The following is a 17,901-nucleotide window of genomic DNA, read 5'->3' as shown; positions in this document are numbered from 1 at the left end:
AAGCAAATATAGTGGTCTCGGCGCCGAATATAATTTCGTCCCTTTCGGTGTCGAGACCCTTGGTCCGTGGGGCCCAGTAGCACTAAGCTTCTTCAAAGAGATTTCGAAGAGGCTTATCGATGCCACCGGTGACCAAAGAGCTGGCAGCTACCTCGCTCAAAGAATTAGCCTAGCGATTCTTGCATCTTAATATGATATAGTTTTTAATATAGTTTTTAATTTAGTTTGTAATATGTAGTATTATTTCTGAGTTTTGATTTATTTCTATCATAATTACCTACTTATAACCATTCCAATGAAACGAGATGACAATGTAACAACTATAGTAAAGAGTATACTTGTCTAACAAAATTAAATTTTTCGCAAAAATATACTTGCTATTAAAAGCCTGACTTAGATAAAAAAATTCGTAAATCATACTTCATGCCTAATAAAATCGTGTTAGTGTTTCTAAGTTAGTTCAAGAAATGTATTAGGTACACCTACTCCTGATGATTTAATTCAATTATCTAACGTACATGCGTATCTATGTAGTTACCTACTTATATGCATACCTACGTATCTGTACTTATGTTTACCTAGTAATTCGTTAATTAAGTTTATATTGACTCATGATCTCATATGTCATAGTAAAGGTACCAAAATTTTTGCGCAATAAGAGTCAACAACTGAGAGGGAAGCCACTCAAAAATATGGAAATAAAATATAATAGCCATCATCAAAATAAAAGTACCGCACAAAAAAAGGTCCCGTGACCAAATCATCGCAACCAGAAATACATTGCAGGGCTCCTAGAATTTGTAGAATCGAGTGTCATTATTAATAATGGCGGCATTATTCAAGCCAACTAGTTACCATTGGACCAACAAACAAATACACCTGTAGAAAAACACCACTTTCCATAAGTTAGACTAGTGAGTGATTAAACTCAAGAGAAATGCAAAGCATCATGTAATCAGCTGCCTACGGAACCACAAATATGTAAATCATCTCATTACAATAAACGAAACTCCAACAGTTAGCTTTATCCTCGTTCCTAAGATGCGGAATATTCGGCATCCACTCATTCTCTAGTCAGTTTCCGACGTATGGACATGTGCGTCCAACGGGTTATTATTAGATTTAAAAAGATAAATAGCAAATCATTAATATTCGAGAATCTGAATCATAATGTTTATGTCTAAATTATAAACAGTGTTTACACCGCCATGGAAAACAATACGTTACCGGCCGTTATTAATTTTGCGACTAATGAAACCCTTTTTAAACAAGTGGCTAATTTTTTTAACGTGTCAGTCGCTAATGTTAAAAACCAGAGTGAAGTGGCACAGGAGAATCTCTTCGATTTGTATGAAGCATACAAGACGAGGGAAAAGGAACAATTATTCATGTATAAAACCGTCGCATACGCAGTTGGAACTTTAATTATCTTGAGTAATTTGACAGTTGTCATATCCAGCGGATTAATTCTCCGAAAAGGTAAGTAAACAAAATATTTTTTACTTGATTACCATTAGATTCGCCAATCGTACACATTTATAGCTTCATTGATTTATTCCACAAAAGATTTACTTATATCTGTGTTTTTTTGTATCACTAGGATTGAGATAACAAGTTTAACTCCACGACGCATGTTAATTTGTTATTCAAACAAACTTCGCTCATTTAGTGTCGCTGACCAACTTGGTGACTTGTGTGGACTTAAGTTTTGTTTTCCATATCACTGGCACACGTTCAAACTAATCACTAAGAAAGATCAACTAACAAAATTCTGATGACATATTCGTGACTTAGCGCGGAAATTACGTCGATTCGATACAAAAATCTTTGCTACCTTACCTAACTATCAACTTCATCAATATTTTTATTTGTATGTCAGCAAATTTCATTAATCAATCTCTATATTTCATTGCTCTTCACCATATTTAAGATCAAGTTTATATACCTACTCCGACAAGCAAAGCTACGGGTCTTTTTACATACAAAGTTTTAGGGTATATAAAGTGACATGTTATTTTTATGCACACACACATGACATGACAGTGACATGTTTTTTTTTGTAGTCTACTCGTGACCACGGCAACTGTAACGTTGCCGAAACGTCGAGGTAAATATTACTCATGTAAAAATAGCGTGCTAAGTCCCGTTTATGGTATTTTGACTATGTTATTTTTGCTTGTTATTCATGTTATAATTCTTAAGATCATTAATTTTTTTACCTACTTTAAGTTCCGTCCTATTTTCAAATTGGACAAAATTTTACCTTTTTATTGCCTACTAAGGAAACAAATGATTAGCTTGAAATAAAAGCTACGTAAGTTAGGTACAGGCAGACCTATACCCTAAAAATGGTTACATATTTCAGGTCAGCAGCCCAAAAGCACCTACCTCCTGCTTGGAAATGTGTCACTGGCGGACACCATCATCGGCTTTTCCATTGTTTTTGGTGAACTCATTGGCAATTCAATGAACTCAAACCTGCTGTGCATATTTCAAATAGGTATGTTTGTAGCTAATGTTTCTGCTTCCTAGAAGTATACTTACGCAAATAAATGCAAGAATTCCCTCATTTTTCGGCCCCGAAAATCTCCCTATAAAATACCAGATTGAAAGAAGAAAGAAAAAAAGAAAATACATTTATTTAACGCCATAAAACAAACATAGAACAGATAAAGACATACATGCACGCTAAATAGGTCCCCACTCAGCATAATGCCACGAAATTGCCACGAGATTGGTGTAAAATTTTAAGGGAAAGGGAGGGGGACAACTATTGCATCCGGAAAAACACATTCAGATATCATCATCTACATTATTCCCCTAATAATTTTACTGACAAAATCCATTTAGGAGAAAAAAAAACGCTTTCATTGTCCGGCGATAACTGGATTATATCATCATGACGATATTTTTTACGTCACCAGGTATGATCGTGTGTCCGACCATGGTCTCAATATTCAGTGTAGGCCTTATCGCAGTTGATCGATACTTCTACATACTCCATGGACTGTACTACCAAAGATACTTCAACACTACCAGAGTCAGAATTGGCATTCTCATTATTTGGATGATTGGTAAGAAGCAAACTGTTAATGTTGCTTTTAATCCGTTAGTTGTTGTACCTAATAAGTCTTCGTTGTTGTTTACATTGTGTTGTGCGTAACTATTTTTGTAAATAACCCTTGTCCTCTTGCAGGTCTTACTCTCGGATTCCTGCCAGTAACCGGATGGGTCAATACCCAACATATATTTTCTAGATGTTACTACACTGCACTTTTTCCCGCCTCACTTATCTTTTTTAACTCTTGTTTAAGTATAATACCTATTATACTTGTTACTGTACTATATTCCATAGTTCTAGTTCGTGCCCTAAGAAACGTTAGAGATATAAAGACAGCACAAAAATCTGTTCATGTTAACTCTAATTCTGACGAAGCACCCAAATTGAGAATGCATCGCGGAAATACTAACATGAACAGGAATTCAGGTGCTGTATTAACAAAAGTAGATCAAACTAAAATTAGAAGATGCACTTCATTTCATGATTTTGATAAAGGTAATTTTTCAAATAAATCCGAAAAATCTAAGAGTATAAATGATCTTTGCAAAGATAAAGCAAAAAGCACTGATGATGTAAATGACAGTACAAACGGTAAAGAAGTTTATACAAACTTGCACGATGAGTCAAAATGTAGTATTTATACGATAGAATCTAGCTATTCGGGTCCAAGCATATTATATTCTGGTTCTAAGAATGAATCGCCTAATAAATGCATTGTGAATATTTTTCATAAGACAAAAAGCCCAGCCAAACCAAAAGAGCCCAACAAATGGAGAGCAATAACAGTGGTAATGCTAACAACAGGCAGCTTCTTATTTACATGGCTGCCTTTCTTCATCATTTTAATATTTTATGTCTTTTGTGAAGAAAAACTTACCAATCCTAGATGTATATACTATCGTACTTTACTTGTGGGTCCATTGGCTACTTTAGCTTTTTTAAATAGCATTCTCAATCCATTAATATATGCCTGGTGGCACAAAGGATTCCAAAACACAGTACGAAATTTAATAAGAAAATACTGGTGTATAAATATGCCCCTTCTCTCGAATTCTGCATAAATTCTACATCAAAACGTAAATAAGTTGACATGTTTGCTTTAATTTATAATTCATCCATGACAATTTCCATGGCTACTAAATAAATAAGTGTTTTTTATACCTACCCAATATAATACGTAAATTAAACATTTATTTATTTGTTTAAAAGTTTTGCTGTCTCGCTGCGGACGCAGTAAGTTAGTCTGTGTTTCTTTTTTATGTAATTATGTAAGTTTGTGGCAACTATAGGCGTAACTTAAAATAAGTCTCGTCTTTAACGTTTGGAATATCTAATGTACATGAACATGGCATTAATGTTTATTCAATTAAATAATCAGAGATTTAAGAATTACAACTTATGACTTTTGCACATTTAACGAATGGTTTTAGAAGCAATCTAAATACACAGCTATCACGACGATTAAATTTTGCAGGAATATTTGTAGCCAGTTTACCAGCTACGTGATGGACAGGGAAGACATTCACGAACTATAGATGCTTGTACGTCGCACTGTTTCCAAGAGCCCTGCTGATCGTAGTCTCCATCGTTGTGCTGTCAATTATAACCATGGTATGTACATATACTGTACTTTCTCATTCTGCATCGTGCAGTGAAAACTGTGGACAGAATAAGAGAAATCCAAGAAAGAAAGAAAGAAAGGAACTACATCCAGTCATTTTTGTCGGAGCTCAGTTCACTGACAAGTACGGTTCCGAAATGTCAAGAGAGGCGAGCGAAACAGTTTTATTAAACAAGTATACCCGGCGGGTTCATACCTTTGACAGAGGGGAAAAGCGCTTCAAGGCTGCTCCATTCTAGATAAATACTCAGTCTGTAAGAAATAGAATTTTATTTCAGTAATGGAGGCATAATGAATTAATGATTGAATTTGTTATAAGTAATAATATAATAAATAAAATGTGTTTTATTCATAACATACAAAAGTTACATACAGGAAATTATTCATTACACATTAAGGTCTATGCCCATTGTGAGCGTTGATAAACGAAAATGTGAGTGTGCCGATCCCTAAGTATATGCTTGCATTTCAAATATGTAACTAACAATCTGGATTAGCAAACTTAGGCTTCTTACATATTTTTGTAATACAAGACCTTCAGATAGGTATTTGTGCTAAGAATTTATCTATACTGTATTTGCGATCCAGGCCGGCCTTATTTATAATCAAAATATTATTGAAAACTTTACGGATTGTACACATAACGCTGTTTTTGTTGGATTTTTTAAGGAAATTCTAAATTGAATGCTGTATCTTGGAACTGCTTGATGTTCAAAATACTGTTACTCCTCTTTTATAGTCAACTAGCTGTTGCCCGCGGCTTTGCCCCCGTTGTATTTTTTCTGTATTTTCTTCCATAAAATCCTTTTCCTGAAAGTAACAAACACAACAAAAAAGAATTAGCAAAATCGGACTAGTCGTTCCCGACTTTTGCGCTTAGCAACACATTTTACGGTTCATAGTAGTCAATTACGAGTACAACAATAATTATTTTGAAGTAAAATGAAAACGAAATACGCAGCGATTTAAATAAATAAAAGATTTACCTTTAATTCACTCAAAAGCTTCAGTAAAAGAAACAGCGTATTCACGTAAATACATTTTGAAGCTTTTCTACAAAAGGGGCCGAAGTTAATTGGAAAACATTTTCCGATCAGCTTCGGACGTTTGAAAGGAAGTGGGAAAAGTCTGAAAGTGGAGTAGTTTGCATTTAAAATTGCGAATGGCTTGACTCATACGCACCACTAAGCGAAGCATCAAAAAGCGATTAATATTGTATAATTCAGGTAGAGAAGCTGTTTGACGACAGAGCGAGTAAGTCCTACCACGAAGCACGAGAATTAAATAATTATTTTATTTAAATCAGGCATGCCTGATAATTCGCTCCAATGCTCACGATTATAGGCACTTTCACACTTTTCTCGAAAAGAGTGCGATAGATTACGCAAAGGGCACGAAAGAATTCGGTCCGATAGCGAGATCTGCCGAAAACATCGTTAGACGAAACTTGGCGCAATAATACTGAAATATTCCACCGAAAAAACAATTTATGGAACAACTTCTGTTTTTTAATTTTGTTAATGTTCTTGTTCGAAATTCGAGGACGCCACGCAATATTGGCGGGAAATTGTACGATGAGTTATTGTTTTAACAAAGGTTTTCCGTATCAAGCATAATAATGTTTACTTACGCAATATAGAGTTATGATTCGGATACGATTTTTTTTTTCATATCTGATATCTAGAAAACAAAACACGTCCGGAAAAGCATAAAAGGATCAAATTTTAACGAATTTTGCAGCTCAAATATTTACTTAAATACATAGCATTTTTATGGTTCCGTAGCCAAAGTAATTTAAAATGGCACTCTTAGTTTTGTCATATCGTCGGTCCCCAGCTAGCTCAAGGACCCTTATACATTTTTTTTACAAATGATAATACTTTACTAACCACTAGAACTTGAACCGTAGCTTGAACCCCATTCTAATGTATAATAGTTAACAAAACTTTTATAACCTGCGACCCCGCCTTGGCTTCACAAGAATGTAATTTAAATAAACCGGCCAAGAGCGCGTCGGACACGCCGAGGATAGGGTTCCGTAGCCATTACGAAAAAATCAAGTAATATTTTTGTAAGGATTTCGTATTGTGTACGGAATCTTCCAAGTTTAGGTATGTTTTATACCTTAGGCTGGTATTTACTCTTAAACTACGTATACTAATAATTCTCAAGAAAACTTCACCGTTATAAATCGAAAGAGTTTTGCTTCCTGAATATGAGAAAATATTTATTTTAATTTATTTCTCCATATTTAAAAGAATACAAAAAAGTAACAAAAATATATCTGAATTTCCCAAAACTACCACAGAATAGATACCAGGTCGTCGCTCCATCTTGTTGGAGGCCTACCGACATCTCGTCTCCCGGTTCGCGGACGCCATTTGAGAACCTTTTCACCCCATCGGCCATCAGTCCTGCGAGCTACTCGTATGTGCCCCGCCCACTGCCACTTCAGTTTCGCAATTCTTCGGGCTATGTCGGTAGTAATATGGTCGGTCGGTAGTATGTCGGTAACCTTAGTTCTTCTGCGGATATCATCATTTCTGATTCTATCCCGCAGAGAAACCCCGAGCATAGCCCTCTACTATGCACTATACTATAAACAATTAATTTGCTCACCCTCGACCTCAGACAATGCATGGTGAACGGTTGTGTTGCTCTGAGAATGAACTCTGGTGAGTTCGTAACGCGTCAATTTAGCGTGGTGATAGTTAGGTTTGTGTGATTTTGCGTGTGTTCTTACTATGTGAAGGTAGAGGAGCTGACTGAAAACACATTTATTGCATAGACGTAGCTATCGCCAGGACGCGGGTTAGCAAAGTACATAATTGATTCAGTTCATTGATATAGTACTTACGCAAAGTAATGTAGATTCAATAAATTACTTACAAATTTTACAAACTCATAGTCATAAACTTTCTCTGAGTCATAAGGTGCTTTTATGTCGTAAATCTTTCAAAAACAAGATTAGAAAAGGTTACTTACTTCTCTAATTTTCTTTGCGCTCTCCGAAGAAGTTATGCCTTGAAAAATTCTTCAAAATATAATATTATATTTAAGGTAATAAAAAAGGACAGTCACCTGCATATCTGCCACAGTGGAGCACGCAAAAATATCTGACGCTCCTACCGGCCTTAGAAAAAAAGTAGTATCAGATATTTATTTTATTTTATGTACGCTTTGTTGTGTCAGATATTGGTGTCAGTGACTGTACTATAAAGTTCTCCCACTCTCGCCATTATTTATTAACAGTTTTTACAACCACAATTTACGATCTACAAGACAGGCTCTAAGACGCGATAATTTACGTTTTTTATATGCTGAAACAGTATTAATTTTAATACCTGTCAGTGTCTTTAAATGCCTGTCAAATCAGTATTTGCTAAGACACTGTATGAATAAAATACCTCAATTAATTTAACTTTGTGGAATCATGCCATTTAACTTTGAAAGTACTACTACTACTACTACTACTACTATCACTAATATTTTAGTTTGCGGTATGTCTGTACCTATGTGATAGTTGATTCCTGAATAGCGCCCGTCGAGATTTTTCTAGCGGTCTAAAGAAAGGCTTTAACTAAGTTGTCACTCCAAAGTAAATATGTGTTTTTATTTAACATAGAACTGACCATGGTTGACCCCTATCTCACCTGATATTAAGTGCAAATGAGGCCAAACTCATACCCTTAATTTTCGAACGTAGATCATAGCATTCTCATGTGTCGTCAATAGTTCGAGTTAAACTAAAGCAATGTGTTACTTTCTTGCGATTTATTTAGAATCGCTTCGTCAGGGTTATGTGTAAAAATAGCTGTCACCGAGCGTTAAGCAATATCAATAAAGGATACGCGGTCGTAGAACCAGGAATGTTAACTGCTGTTCTATAGTTATCCAATATATTTAATGGGATAACGGCTCAATGTCGACGTTATTAGGGTACTATCTTATAACCATTGGCCGTATGAGGTCGGCTATTTTGTAAGGGCTTACTTCTATTTCTGTGACTTTTGAATATTAGTTTTAAATCTTGATTTTAGAGATTATGCTAGTCTTACATGAATGCTCTTCGTGAAATATTTCTGTAAAAGACCGTTCGAAAATTTGTTCACTTTTATTAAAGTTATAGCCACAGGTGGCCACTTGGCTAGTAGATAGTATTAATAACTTGTGGTCGAGCACAAAACACTGAATAAACAAACTTTCATCCGTATCATATTCAAACGGTATTGAAAAATTAACCCTCCCGATTCCCAAATATTTACTATGAGAATCGTTTTAGTAATACGAAATATGCTACTGCATTTTAGGTACTCTAATTACACCGCATACAAATTGGATCCATAGAGCGGACTTGTACGCAATGATGCCGGGCAAATTAAATCTATTTATAATGAGCTTTGGATTTGCAACGCGGCCATTCAACTGTAGCGTCACCAGCTTATATTTTAGCGAGATCACTAATAGAATTGAATGCTTGGCTAGCTAGCTAGACTTACAGTCGTAATATTAGCAGGAGTTGCGACAGACATATATATATCAAAAACAGTCGAACAAACTGAATCATGTACTAGGGTTTTTAGGGTGGAACCTGTTAATATAATCAATTTGACTATGAGTTCCTTGATAAAAGTACGGGATTTCAACAAGACATTAGTAATAAAAAGGTTTCATCCTGGTACACATCTGGTACACGGTTCAATTTGTTCGACTGTATACTTACGAGAAAAGAAAAATATCAAAAATATTAGGTAGTTACAATTTAACGTAACCAATTAACTGGTTTATTAACAACTTTCTTACTTATATTAAATGATATTGTAACGGATAACTCACGTCTTAAACCGAGTTTAGCTCGACATGTTTCTGGCTATTTCGTAGCCCTTCTACACTACGCACCACCGCTCTGCTCGCGCGACTCTCTTACTTCCTCTCATTCATTACATATCCTATTTACTCATATACTTCCTTATTGTTACCGTCTGTCTGTTATTTCTAGGATACCTAGTTTTTATCCCAGAAACTTGTAATTTACGTTTGTTGATGTTTGTTTAGAATGAATAAACTTAAAACAACTAACAAATAAAAAAAAAGTATTTCAGTTATTGAAAGCTATGTCAGCGATTAACATGGGCTATATCTTTATCCTGGGAACATGGTAATATTCCCACGGGATGCAGACGAAATTGCGAACAAGCTAGTTAATTAATAAACACAACACCTTAATTACTATGAAATGCGGTACTCATTCATGGGTGATGATGATGATGAAGGAGGTACTCATTCCAAATAAACTAATTACCGCACAGAACCTTCAATTAATGATATCTCTGCTTGGATGCCCACCCTAGCACTCTAATGACAATCAGTTAGTTCGTTTCTCGGACATTGCACAAAAACACGAGCAAGCCGGATTGTAATCGTTCAAACGAGAAAACCGACGGAAGCCGAAGTGTGTCCGAGAATTGCTCAAGAATGGCCGCAGAATAGCGAGGTGTCCGACAATCGAAGGAAAGGACAAGGCGTTCGTTAAGCTCACGATAATAAGAAGGCTCGGCTTAATCATAAAATCCTTTTTGCCGGTTTCTCGTCTGTCTTCTTACCATTTCGTAGCGCTAGCAAAGACTCTTGATACTTTTATAACATTGACTTGCTGCGATCGATATTTATGTATGTATCTATGTAAACTCTTTATTGTAGAAAATAAGTAGCAAACACAATTGACAGACATTGAGATATATACAAAGCCGAACTTATCCCTATAATTTCTTTACACCAAATAATTTTTCTTTGTCGCTTTCAGAGACACTACTTCCGGTTTATTCTTTTTTGCTTGATCAAAGAGCCTTCGAGCCTTTGTGTAGTCTTTTAGGAGTCTTTTTTTTATGTAGCCCTTTCCACCGCCACTCTGCCTGTCCTGGTCATGCACCTGCCAATCGAGCTGAAAAGCGCCCAGGTCGTCCCGCCATCTCCTCTTGGGTCTGCCTCTGCTCCTATGCCCATCCTTCGGATCCCATTCGGTTACGAGTCTTTAAAAAGCCTAATTATTCATGTAAGATATTACGTAAAAGGACTGCCTATTTTGGGCTACGGGTATTTGTAGACATAAAAAAGAGCTTAAAAATTTACATAACCGTAAAAAAGTTTTATGGCGAAAAAATTACATTTTTACTTTTTAATTAAAAAAATTTGGATGACGGTGTCAGAGTAGAGATGAAAATAATTTGTCAGAAAAATAGCTTTCAATTAATTTCAATATCATCAATTCACTGTCAATTTACCACTTAAGTTCTTTCGGTGGTATTATGTAGATGGGTAGCGACAAAATAATACATTTAAAGAAAGAAACAAAGAAAATACATTTATTTAACGCCATAAAACAAACATAGAACAAATCAAGACATACATGACGCTAAATAGGTCCCCACTCAAGGATAATTTGACATTTAGTACTATTATAAAGTGGGTCCACATTTGTAACATCTGTCGCGTACCACTGACATCATGATTTATAGTTGGTTTGGTACGATCCATTAAAAATTAAATAAATTTTGTGTACATACCTTAAGCGGTTATGACATGCACTTTAATGTTCCAATAACCCTCCGCGGGCAGTCGGGTAAATCAAGGAAAATAATTCCTTGCGTTGTTTAGTTCACCTTAAAATATAATAATAATTTCAAAATATATTTTGAAACCAGCAATTTTTGAACATTAATTTATTTATTTTCGATAAAGTGATTCCGTTGTGGGCAACCAATCGATCTAGCTTGGTATTATCTTTGGGGGTCGTCCAGCTACTCCTCTTGACACAACCTTGTATTATTATGTCCACTTTGCGACAGTTTTCTTAGTGTTTATGTTCCGTGTACCGTTATAACATACATTACAGTAATATTTAGGTTTTTTACCTTTAACTGTAAGTTGTCTTTTTATTAAAATCCCAATACTTTTCAATTGAAACTTTTCAAGAAAGAATCTATTTCAAACATATTTTGTTCAACCCTTATTTCTATGTAATCGTTTCAATTCTTTAAATTCGCATTGGGAATTCGGGATCTATAAGAAAATGCTCGCTGAGAGGCGCAAACGGGCGCTGGAACAGCAGACCCACGTCTAAATTACTTGTGTTTGCATAAAAACTGTACTGTTTCGTCTAAAATAAAAAGACTTTAATTGTAACAATTGCACAATTGGGTCGAGTCTAAAACGAAACTAATTTGAGAGTTAGGGTGGGATCCGCGACGCAGAGGGTGTCGCGGGGCTGCCTGGAATGCAAATGACCAAACTGAATTACAGCCGTATTGTTTTAGGTTTTTGCAAAGTTTACTCGCAAATGAAAATTTTAACTCTGATTGTCGTGTCCCTTTTGATTTTTCTGCAAAAAACCTACATGTTTTTAATTTGAAGAAAGGGTTGGATCTGTCATGATTAAATCAATGGTACGTCTCGCACCACGTGCAATGTGACTTATCCATGTCTAACATCGTTTGTTTTGTTTAATACCGACGAGATAGAAGTAGGTTGCAAGTTATAACATATTTCATTAATGTCTATACAATCAAATCAATAAAGTACTAAATAAAATAAATAAAACGTGCGAAGTTAAAGTAACTGTATCATATGTTAACACTGAAAATCTGCTGACGATTTCAAGGTGAGGGTGACTGCTTTGTCGTCAGATTGTTCTTTGTTTATTTTGTAGTTTAAGTAAATAAATAGTCTTTATTAAGATATTGTATTACGAAGTTAAAATGATAGTTTCTTAGATAAGTAATTGTCTAAAACATAGGTTACACTTGTAACCTCGCTTAGACATAACTAAATTTTACTTACTACTTATATGATTTTTTTATATAAATTAAAATTATAAATGAATGAACGAATTAAGTTTACTTATATGAGTTAACCTATGATTTTTTAGCCTCGTTACTTCAACTGGGTTGAATAAATATTGCCTTATCATTTGCTTCATGCGGCATTTACTATTAGTCAGTAGATTTTATATGAAATAATAATAAAAAGATTCAACCGGCGTATAAAAGATGTACCCAACTTGAAATTGATTCTAAAATGGTTTTGTGAGTTTCTGCTTTTCCTACCAAGCTGTTGGTGTAGATCTCCTTCAACGAGTTTTATTCCGATGTTGAGTTTCTTGCCGGATTCTTCTCAGCAGAGGTTTTTCCGAACCGGTGGTAGATTTTTTTTGACATTCATAAGTGCTTGTTGCCTAAATTGAATAAAGATATTTTGACTTTGACTTTGACTTTGATCTATGCTAGGCAAATGCCTAGCATAGTAGGCCTTTGTACTTAACACAACTTTTATTTATGTAACCTTTTTGTTTTTCCTTTTTGTATAATAAAGAGTATAAACAAACAAACAAACAAATGTGCTGCGAGAGTCCAGAATGCTGTCTGCTATCATATTATATTACCATGTCATCACGCCACCTCATTTTACTAACAGTTTTTGTGTTTTTGTTCCCATGGCTTATGGGCTGCCCAGAAAAGCTCTGAACCATGAATCTGCTTACGGCTGTATGGGGCCACGTGTCCTGCCCATTGTCATTTGAGCTTCACCAATTTCGCCATGCTTCTACCAATGTCAGGGACTTTTTTTGTAGGCGTGCGGTTTACCTTATGGTAAGTAATTACCGCCGCCCAATGACACCTTCTGTAGGTACCATTGTTACTGCTGGTGCGTTGCCAGCCTTCCGACAATATTGCAAGTAGGAAAGTATTGTTTGTTAATCAATTTAATTCAGTAAGTTTATCATCTAACCTATACTAATTAAAGCAACTTACTGTTTTACACACGTCTAATAACTACTGCACATTATACGTATACCTAATAAGTGTACTAAATCCATCCAATCCAACTGATCCAACCACTAGAATGATTATATGTATTCTCATTTCATGGCCTCAGTGCTCCTCATTGCGAAGTACAAAATATAAAACGTATGTAGGCCGTAGACAAATCCAGAGCACACATTGCGAAAAGTTTTGCGACGCAATGAATGCAAATGCCGGGTAGGGGTGCGTAAAGCGACCTTGTTTTTTATACTAATGGCTGAAAATATCTGTTACGAGACGATGCCATGCAAAATACTCGTGCTTGGACTTGGAAGTACAAATACTTGAAAATTTTGTGTTCTTTCTCTCAATACATTCGACGGGGATTTTTTTTTGATAAGGAGGAGTGTCGCTTGTAGTCAAATGGTATTTTCAAACGATGATAAAAAAAAGCAAATTTGATAGCAGCTGTGAGAAAAATTGGAAAGCAACCATTAGTAAGTAAATGAGTTTTTGTCATTAATTTTAATTGAACCGGTATGTACAAAATTAATTAAATTGAAACCAAGCAAAAAGTCTTTGACCAGTGTCTGTTGCCAGTGATGACATACGGATCTGAGACGTGGGCGCTAACGATGGGCCTCATGAGAAAACTCAAAGTCACTCAGAGGGCTATGGAGAGGGCTATGCTCGGGGTTTCTCTGCGGGATAGAATTAGAAATGATGATATCCGCAGTAGAACTAAGGTTACCGACATAGCCCGAAGAATTGCGAAACTAAAGTGGCAGTGGGCGGGGCACATTGCTCGCAGGACGGATGGCCGATGGGGCCAGAAGGTTCTCGAATGGCGTCCGCGGACCGGGAGACGAGCTGTCGGTAGGCCTCCAGCAAGATGGAGCGACGACTTGGTTAAGATCGCGGGATCGCGGTGGATGCGGAAAGCACAAGACCGGTCTGAGTGGAGAGCCTTGGGGGAGGCCTATGTCCAGCAGTGGACGTCTTTCGGCTGACATGATGATGATGATGAAGCAAAATGCCAAAAAGGTCGAGTTTTGACGCAACGTCATCAAAAAGTATTGCTGTTGTTCCCCCGGCAATGCGGTTTCCTAAATTAACCATTATCTGGTTGCAACTGTCAAACTGTCAAGTCCAGATGTCTTCTCTAAACAATGAAGTGGTCTCAAGCTCTGCATACTTGTGTTTATAAAACAACTTCACTGATATTTTTAAATACAGGTCGTCTATGAATAATACAGATGCCCTCGGGGAAGCTTATTGAACGTCATATTAAACATCTTCACATTTTCTCTTAAATAAATGGTCATCATGTGAAAATGAAAATGCGAAGCATCATGCATCATGGGAAAATGTGAAGATGCTGGGCACAGGCCTCCTCTCAGAACAAGAGGGCAAATGGGGGAGGGAAATGGTAACTGGTAAAAATCTCTGGATAGAGACTGAAAAACCAGTAAATTTATTTAAATTAAACTTTTTAAAAGAAAAGTCTACTGACTGACTCATTAACGTCTAGCCCAAATCTTTCGATTTAGGCAAAAAGTCTATCCTAAAATTTTACACAAAAGTACCCTTCATGATGTTTATTCGAATACGGGAATTATAGAAATACGGGCTGATTTTGCAAAATTCCCACAAGATAGGGAGTCCTCCAATGGGGCACAGCCGCAGTGGGGTAATAATTAAATTATTAACTTTTCTGGTCGAGAATTTATGCAATACCGTTAATCCATCGCGACCCTACTAAACAAAACAAAACTTTTTAATGCTTTCCACACAAGGTACTTGAAAGTCCTGGTACAAATTAACAAGTACGAATCAACCCTACTTGGGGGTTACAGAAATGAGTGCGGGCTTCAGATATTTGAGTTGGTGTCGCGGGAACGGGCGGCAGGGGGAGGGTTATAGGCGCTCGTCTTCGAGAATTTTAATTAACGCGAGATTTTCTTTTAATGCAACATGGCTGCGTACGTCGGTTAGCTTGTTAAATTCCGTCAAGAGGCTGAGATCTTAAGTCCCAGGTCGCTATTCTCCCGGGAACTTTTCATTTTGTAACAATCTCAATGACGCCATTTTTCTCTCGCGTTTCTTTTGTTTTTGTCGTCTTGCGGTTGACTTATCTCCGTTTGAACTGATTTGGGAGGGATGAATTTTGTCGCCTGCTTGATAGTTATCAATGATTCGAGGGCCTGTGCTTGTGCTTTTGTAGTTTAATAGGCGCGTGCTTTCAGTGTAGGTAAGTATACCTTTATTTTATTCAGCGGGACGTCTAAGCAAACCTGGAAACGCTATACCTACCTAAAATATTTAGGTAGTTTTAAGTCAGTGCAAGATATACAAAATTGGCCAATTTATGATTGTGTCACACTTTGTCGAATTTGGAGAGTGACGAGCGACAAACTCCAGAAGTCTAGGCTGCCTAATCTTAGTCTACAGAGCCTGCCGCATCATAATAGATAGAATAGGTGAAGTGAAGGCGTCGAATTAGTTTCACTTTTCGCTTGGAGTGTTTTCACTGAAGTGCTTCATTTTTTCTTTGCTGTCTTTTTTTCCTACATTTGGTTAAAATTCCTAATATAAGTTTTTTGATACAAGGTTTATATTTTAATTTTATTTTTGGTTAATGTAAAGATTGCATGTGTTGAAAATATTCAGAAAAGTGGATATAGTAGTATACATACAGTAATGTAAATTATAATAACAAGTAGTACATTAATTTCATACCATTTAACTTTTTTTTTTATTCAAATAATTTATTCTGTAAGTAGGCCGCAATCGGTTCTTTTACACGTATTTTTTTATCATTGCCAGCAACAGGTGACAGCACAAACAATGGAATATTTACGTTACGCCAGCTATATTTCATAGGTACTGGTTGTTGCCCACAGCTAAGCCTGCATCCCGTGAAACCAATTTTTAACTAATATAATATTTATCGGGACTTAATCACTAACTATTTATTGCTAAACCTCGACGTCACTACATTGAATATAGGTATAGAATTAAGATATGACGGTTATAGATAGTAGGTATGTGTATAGATTTAGCGTAAACCACAAAGAAAAATAAGGTTAAGTTACCGCACTCGTATCTAAGCTACTTCTCCAAGCTCACCGCACAACCCCATGAATCAAATTTTTCATTAAATTATGCCAGGCCACAAGAGCGCTGACTGACGAAAGAAAATGCCTCACTAATTAAAATACTTGAGAGGCGTAGGGCCTGGGAAGAATGCCCCGAAATGAGGTCGACGGTCGAAGTTAATACGCCACTGAGATATGTGAAGCATGTAAATATGATGGGTACCTATGGAATACTTAAAGTTCGATGAAGGATGCGGCTTTTTGTTTAGACTTGTTGTGCTTACAGGTTGATTATGGGAAGGTTGCTATCATGCTTTGATTGGAACACCTAAATATTTAAAAATCTACACCTGCTTGACAGACAAAAATGTACAAAGTATCCCTGGGCTACCCGACCGGCTTCTCTGCAACCCCAGTCAATATTTATGTTATAGTGCGCTTTGTGGATGTATGAAAAAAAACCTAAGTACTTAGTTATTATAACGTTTTAAACTTTCGTGATTCTCACTCATAGTTATACCACAAACGGTAACGTAACGTTGCCGAAACGTCGAGGTAAATATTACTTTGTAATAATAGCGTGATAAGTCCCGTTTGTGGTATTTTGACTACTTAGTTATTATCACCACAAGGCAGTTTTAAAAACCGCGCAGTATATATTATTTAAAATATAAGCCATTAAAAGTAAGAGTTATAAAATTTCTGACTGTTATGAATTGGTTGTGTATTAATTAAAAGACAGACAACCAATTAATTAAACAGTGTCACCTCTAACAGCGAGAAACTAAAACTATATAGTAACTGTTGACTGTAGGTGCATTGTCATCCAACCTACATTTCCGTACCAAATTTCAAGTCGATGCCATAAATCGTTGAGGATTACCGTCCTGCAGAGACGATCCTGCCTGGACTACCAGAATGTCACTGCCATATTATTGTATTGTTACCAAATTTATATAACTATGTCAAATCTCGAGTCAATCCGACAACAGCAAATGGATCAAAGTTAGCTTCGAAGATTGGACCCAAATTAATAAACAAACAGGGCAAGCCAATAAATAAAAGCTTGTATTATTTTATATTTAAATAATATTGATTTACATCATTTATTCTTCAATCACAGAACAAAAGAAAAATAGCGCTTGCACTGTTGTGTTTTCGGCGTGGAGAGTCAAGTTATCCGTGAATTGATTATGGCACGTGAGGTACCCTCTTAGGCCTCTAGGTTGGCAACGATTGAATAACCCCTGGTGTTGCTGATGTTTATGGGCGGTGGTGATCTCTTACCATCAGGAGACCCACATGCTCGTTTGCCATCCATTC

At 36.2% G+C, this 17,901-nt stretch overlaps 2 protein-coding genes across 2 annotated transcripts in view; both read left to right on the top strand.

Annotated features, from left to right (window-relative positions):
- LOC141432975 (uncharacterized) overlaps nucleotides 1–17,901 on the top strand; it is a 518,418-nt gene that overhangs the window by 63,903 nt on the left and 436,614 nt on the right. The window lies entirely within an intron of this gene.
- On the top strand, nucleotides 1,080–4,294 carry LOC141432560 (dopamine receptor 4-like). Its single transcript, XM_074094177.1, has 4 exons — nucleotides 1,080–1,479; nucleotides 2,366–2,500; nucleotides 2,925–3,074; nucleotides 3,197–4,294. Exons 1-4 carry the CDS (start codon nucleotides 1,209–1,211, stop codon nucleotides 4,120–4,122), a joined length of 1,482 nt encoding a protein of 493 aa, XP_073950278.1. The 5' UTR covers nucleotides 1,080–1,208; the 3' UTR covers nucleotides 4,123–4,294.

The sequence above is a fragment of the Choristoneura fumiferana genome, chromosome 11 (assembly GCF_025370935.1).
Source record: "Choristoneura fumiferana chromosome 11, NRCan_CFum_1, whole genome shotgun sequence".
Taxonomy (NCBI): Eukaryota; Metazoa; Arthropoda; class Insecta; order Lepidoptera; family Tortricidae; genus Choristoneura; species Choristoneura fumiferana.
The sequence above is the reverse complement of the archived record's forward strand: the minus strand, read 5'-3'. Positions and strand labels throughout refer to the sequence as shown.

Coding starts and splice junctions, on each gene's coding strand:
- LOC141432560 (XM_074094177.1), top strand. CDS start 1,209: ATGGAAAACAATACGTTACCGGCCGTTATTAATTTTGCGACTAATGAA. Junction 1,480..2,365: donor CGGATTAATTCTCCGAAAAG/GTAAGTAAACAA, acceptor TACATATTTCAG/GTCAGCAGCCCAAAAGCACC. Junction 2,501..2,924: donor GCTGTGCATATTTCAAATAG/GTATGTTTGTAG, acceptor TTACGTCACCAG/GTATGATCGTGTGTCCGACC.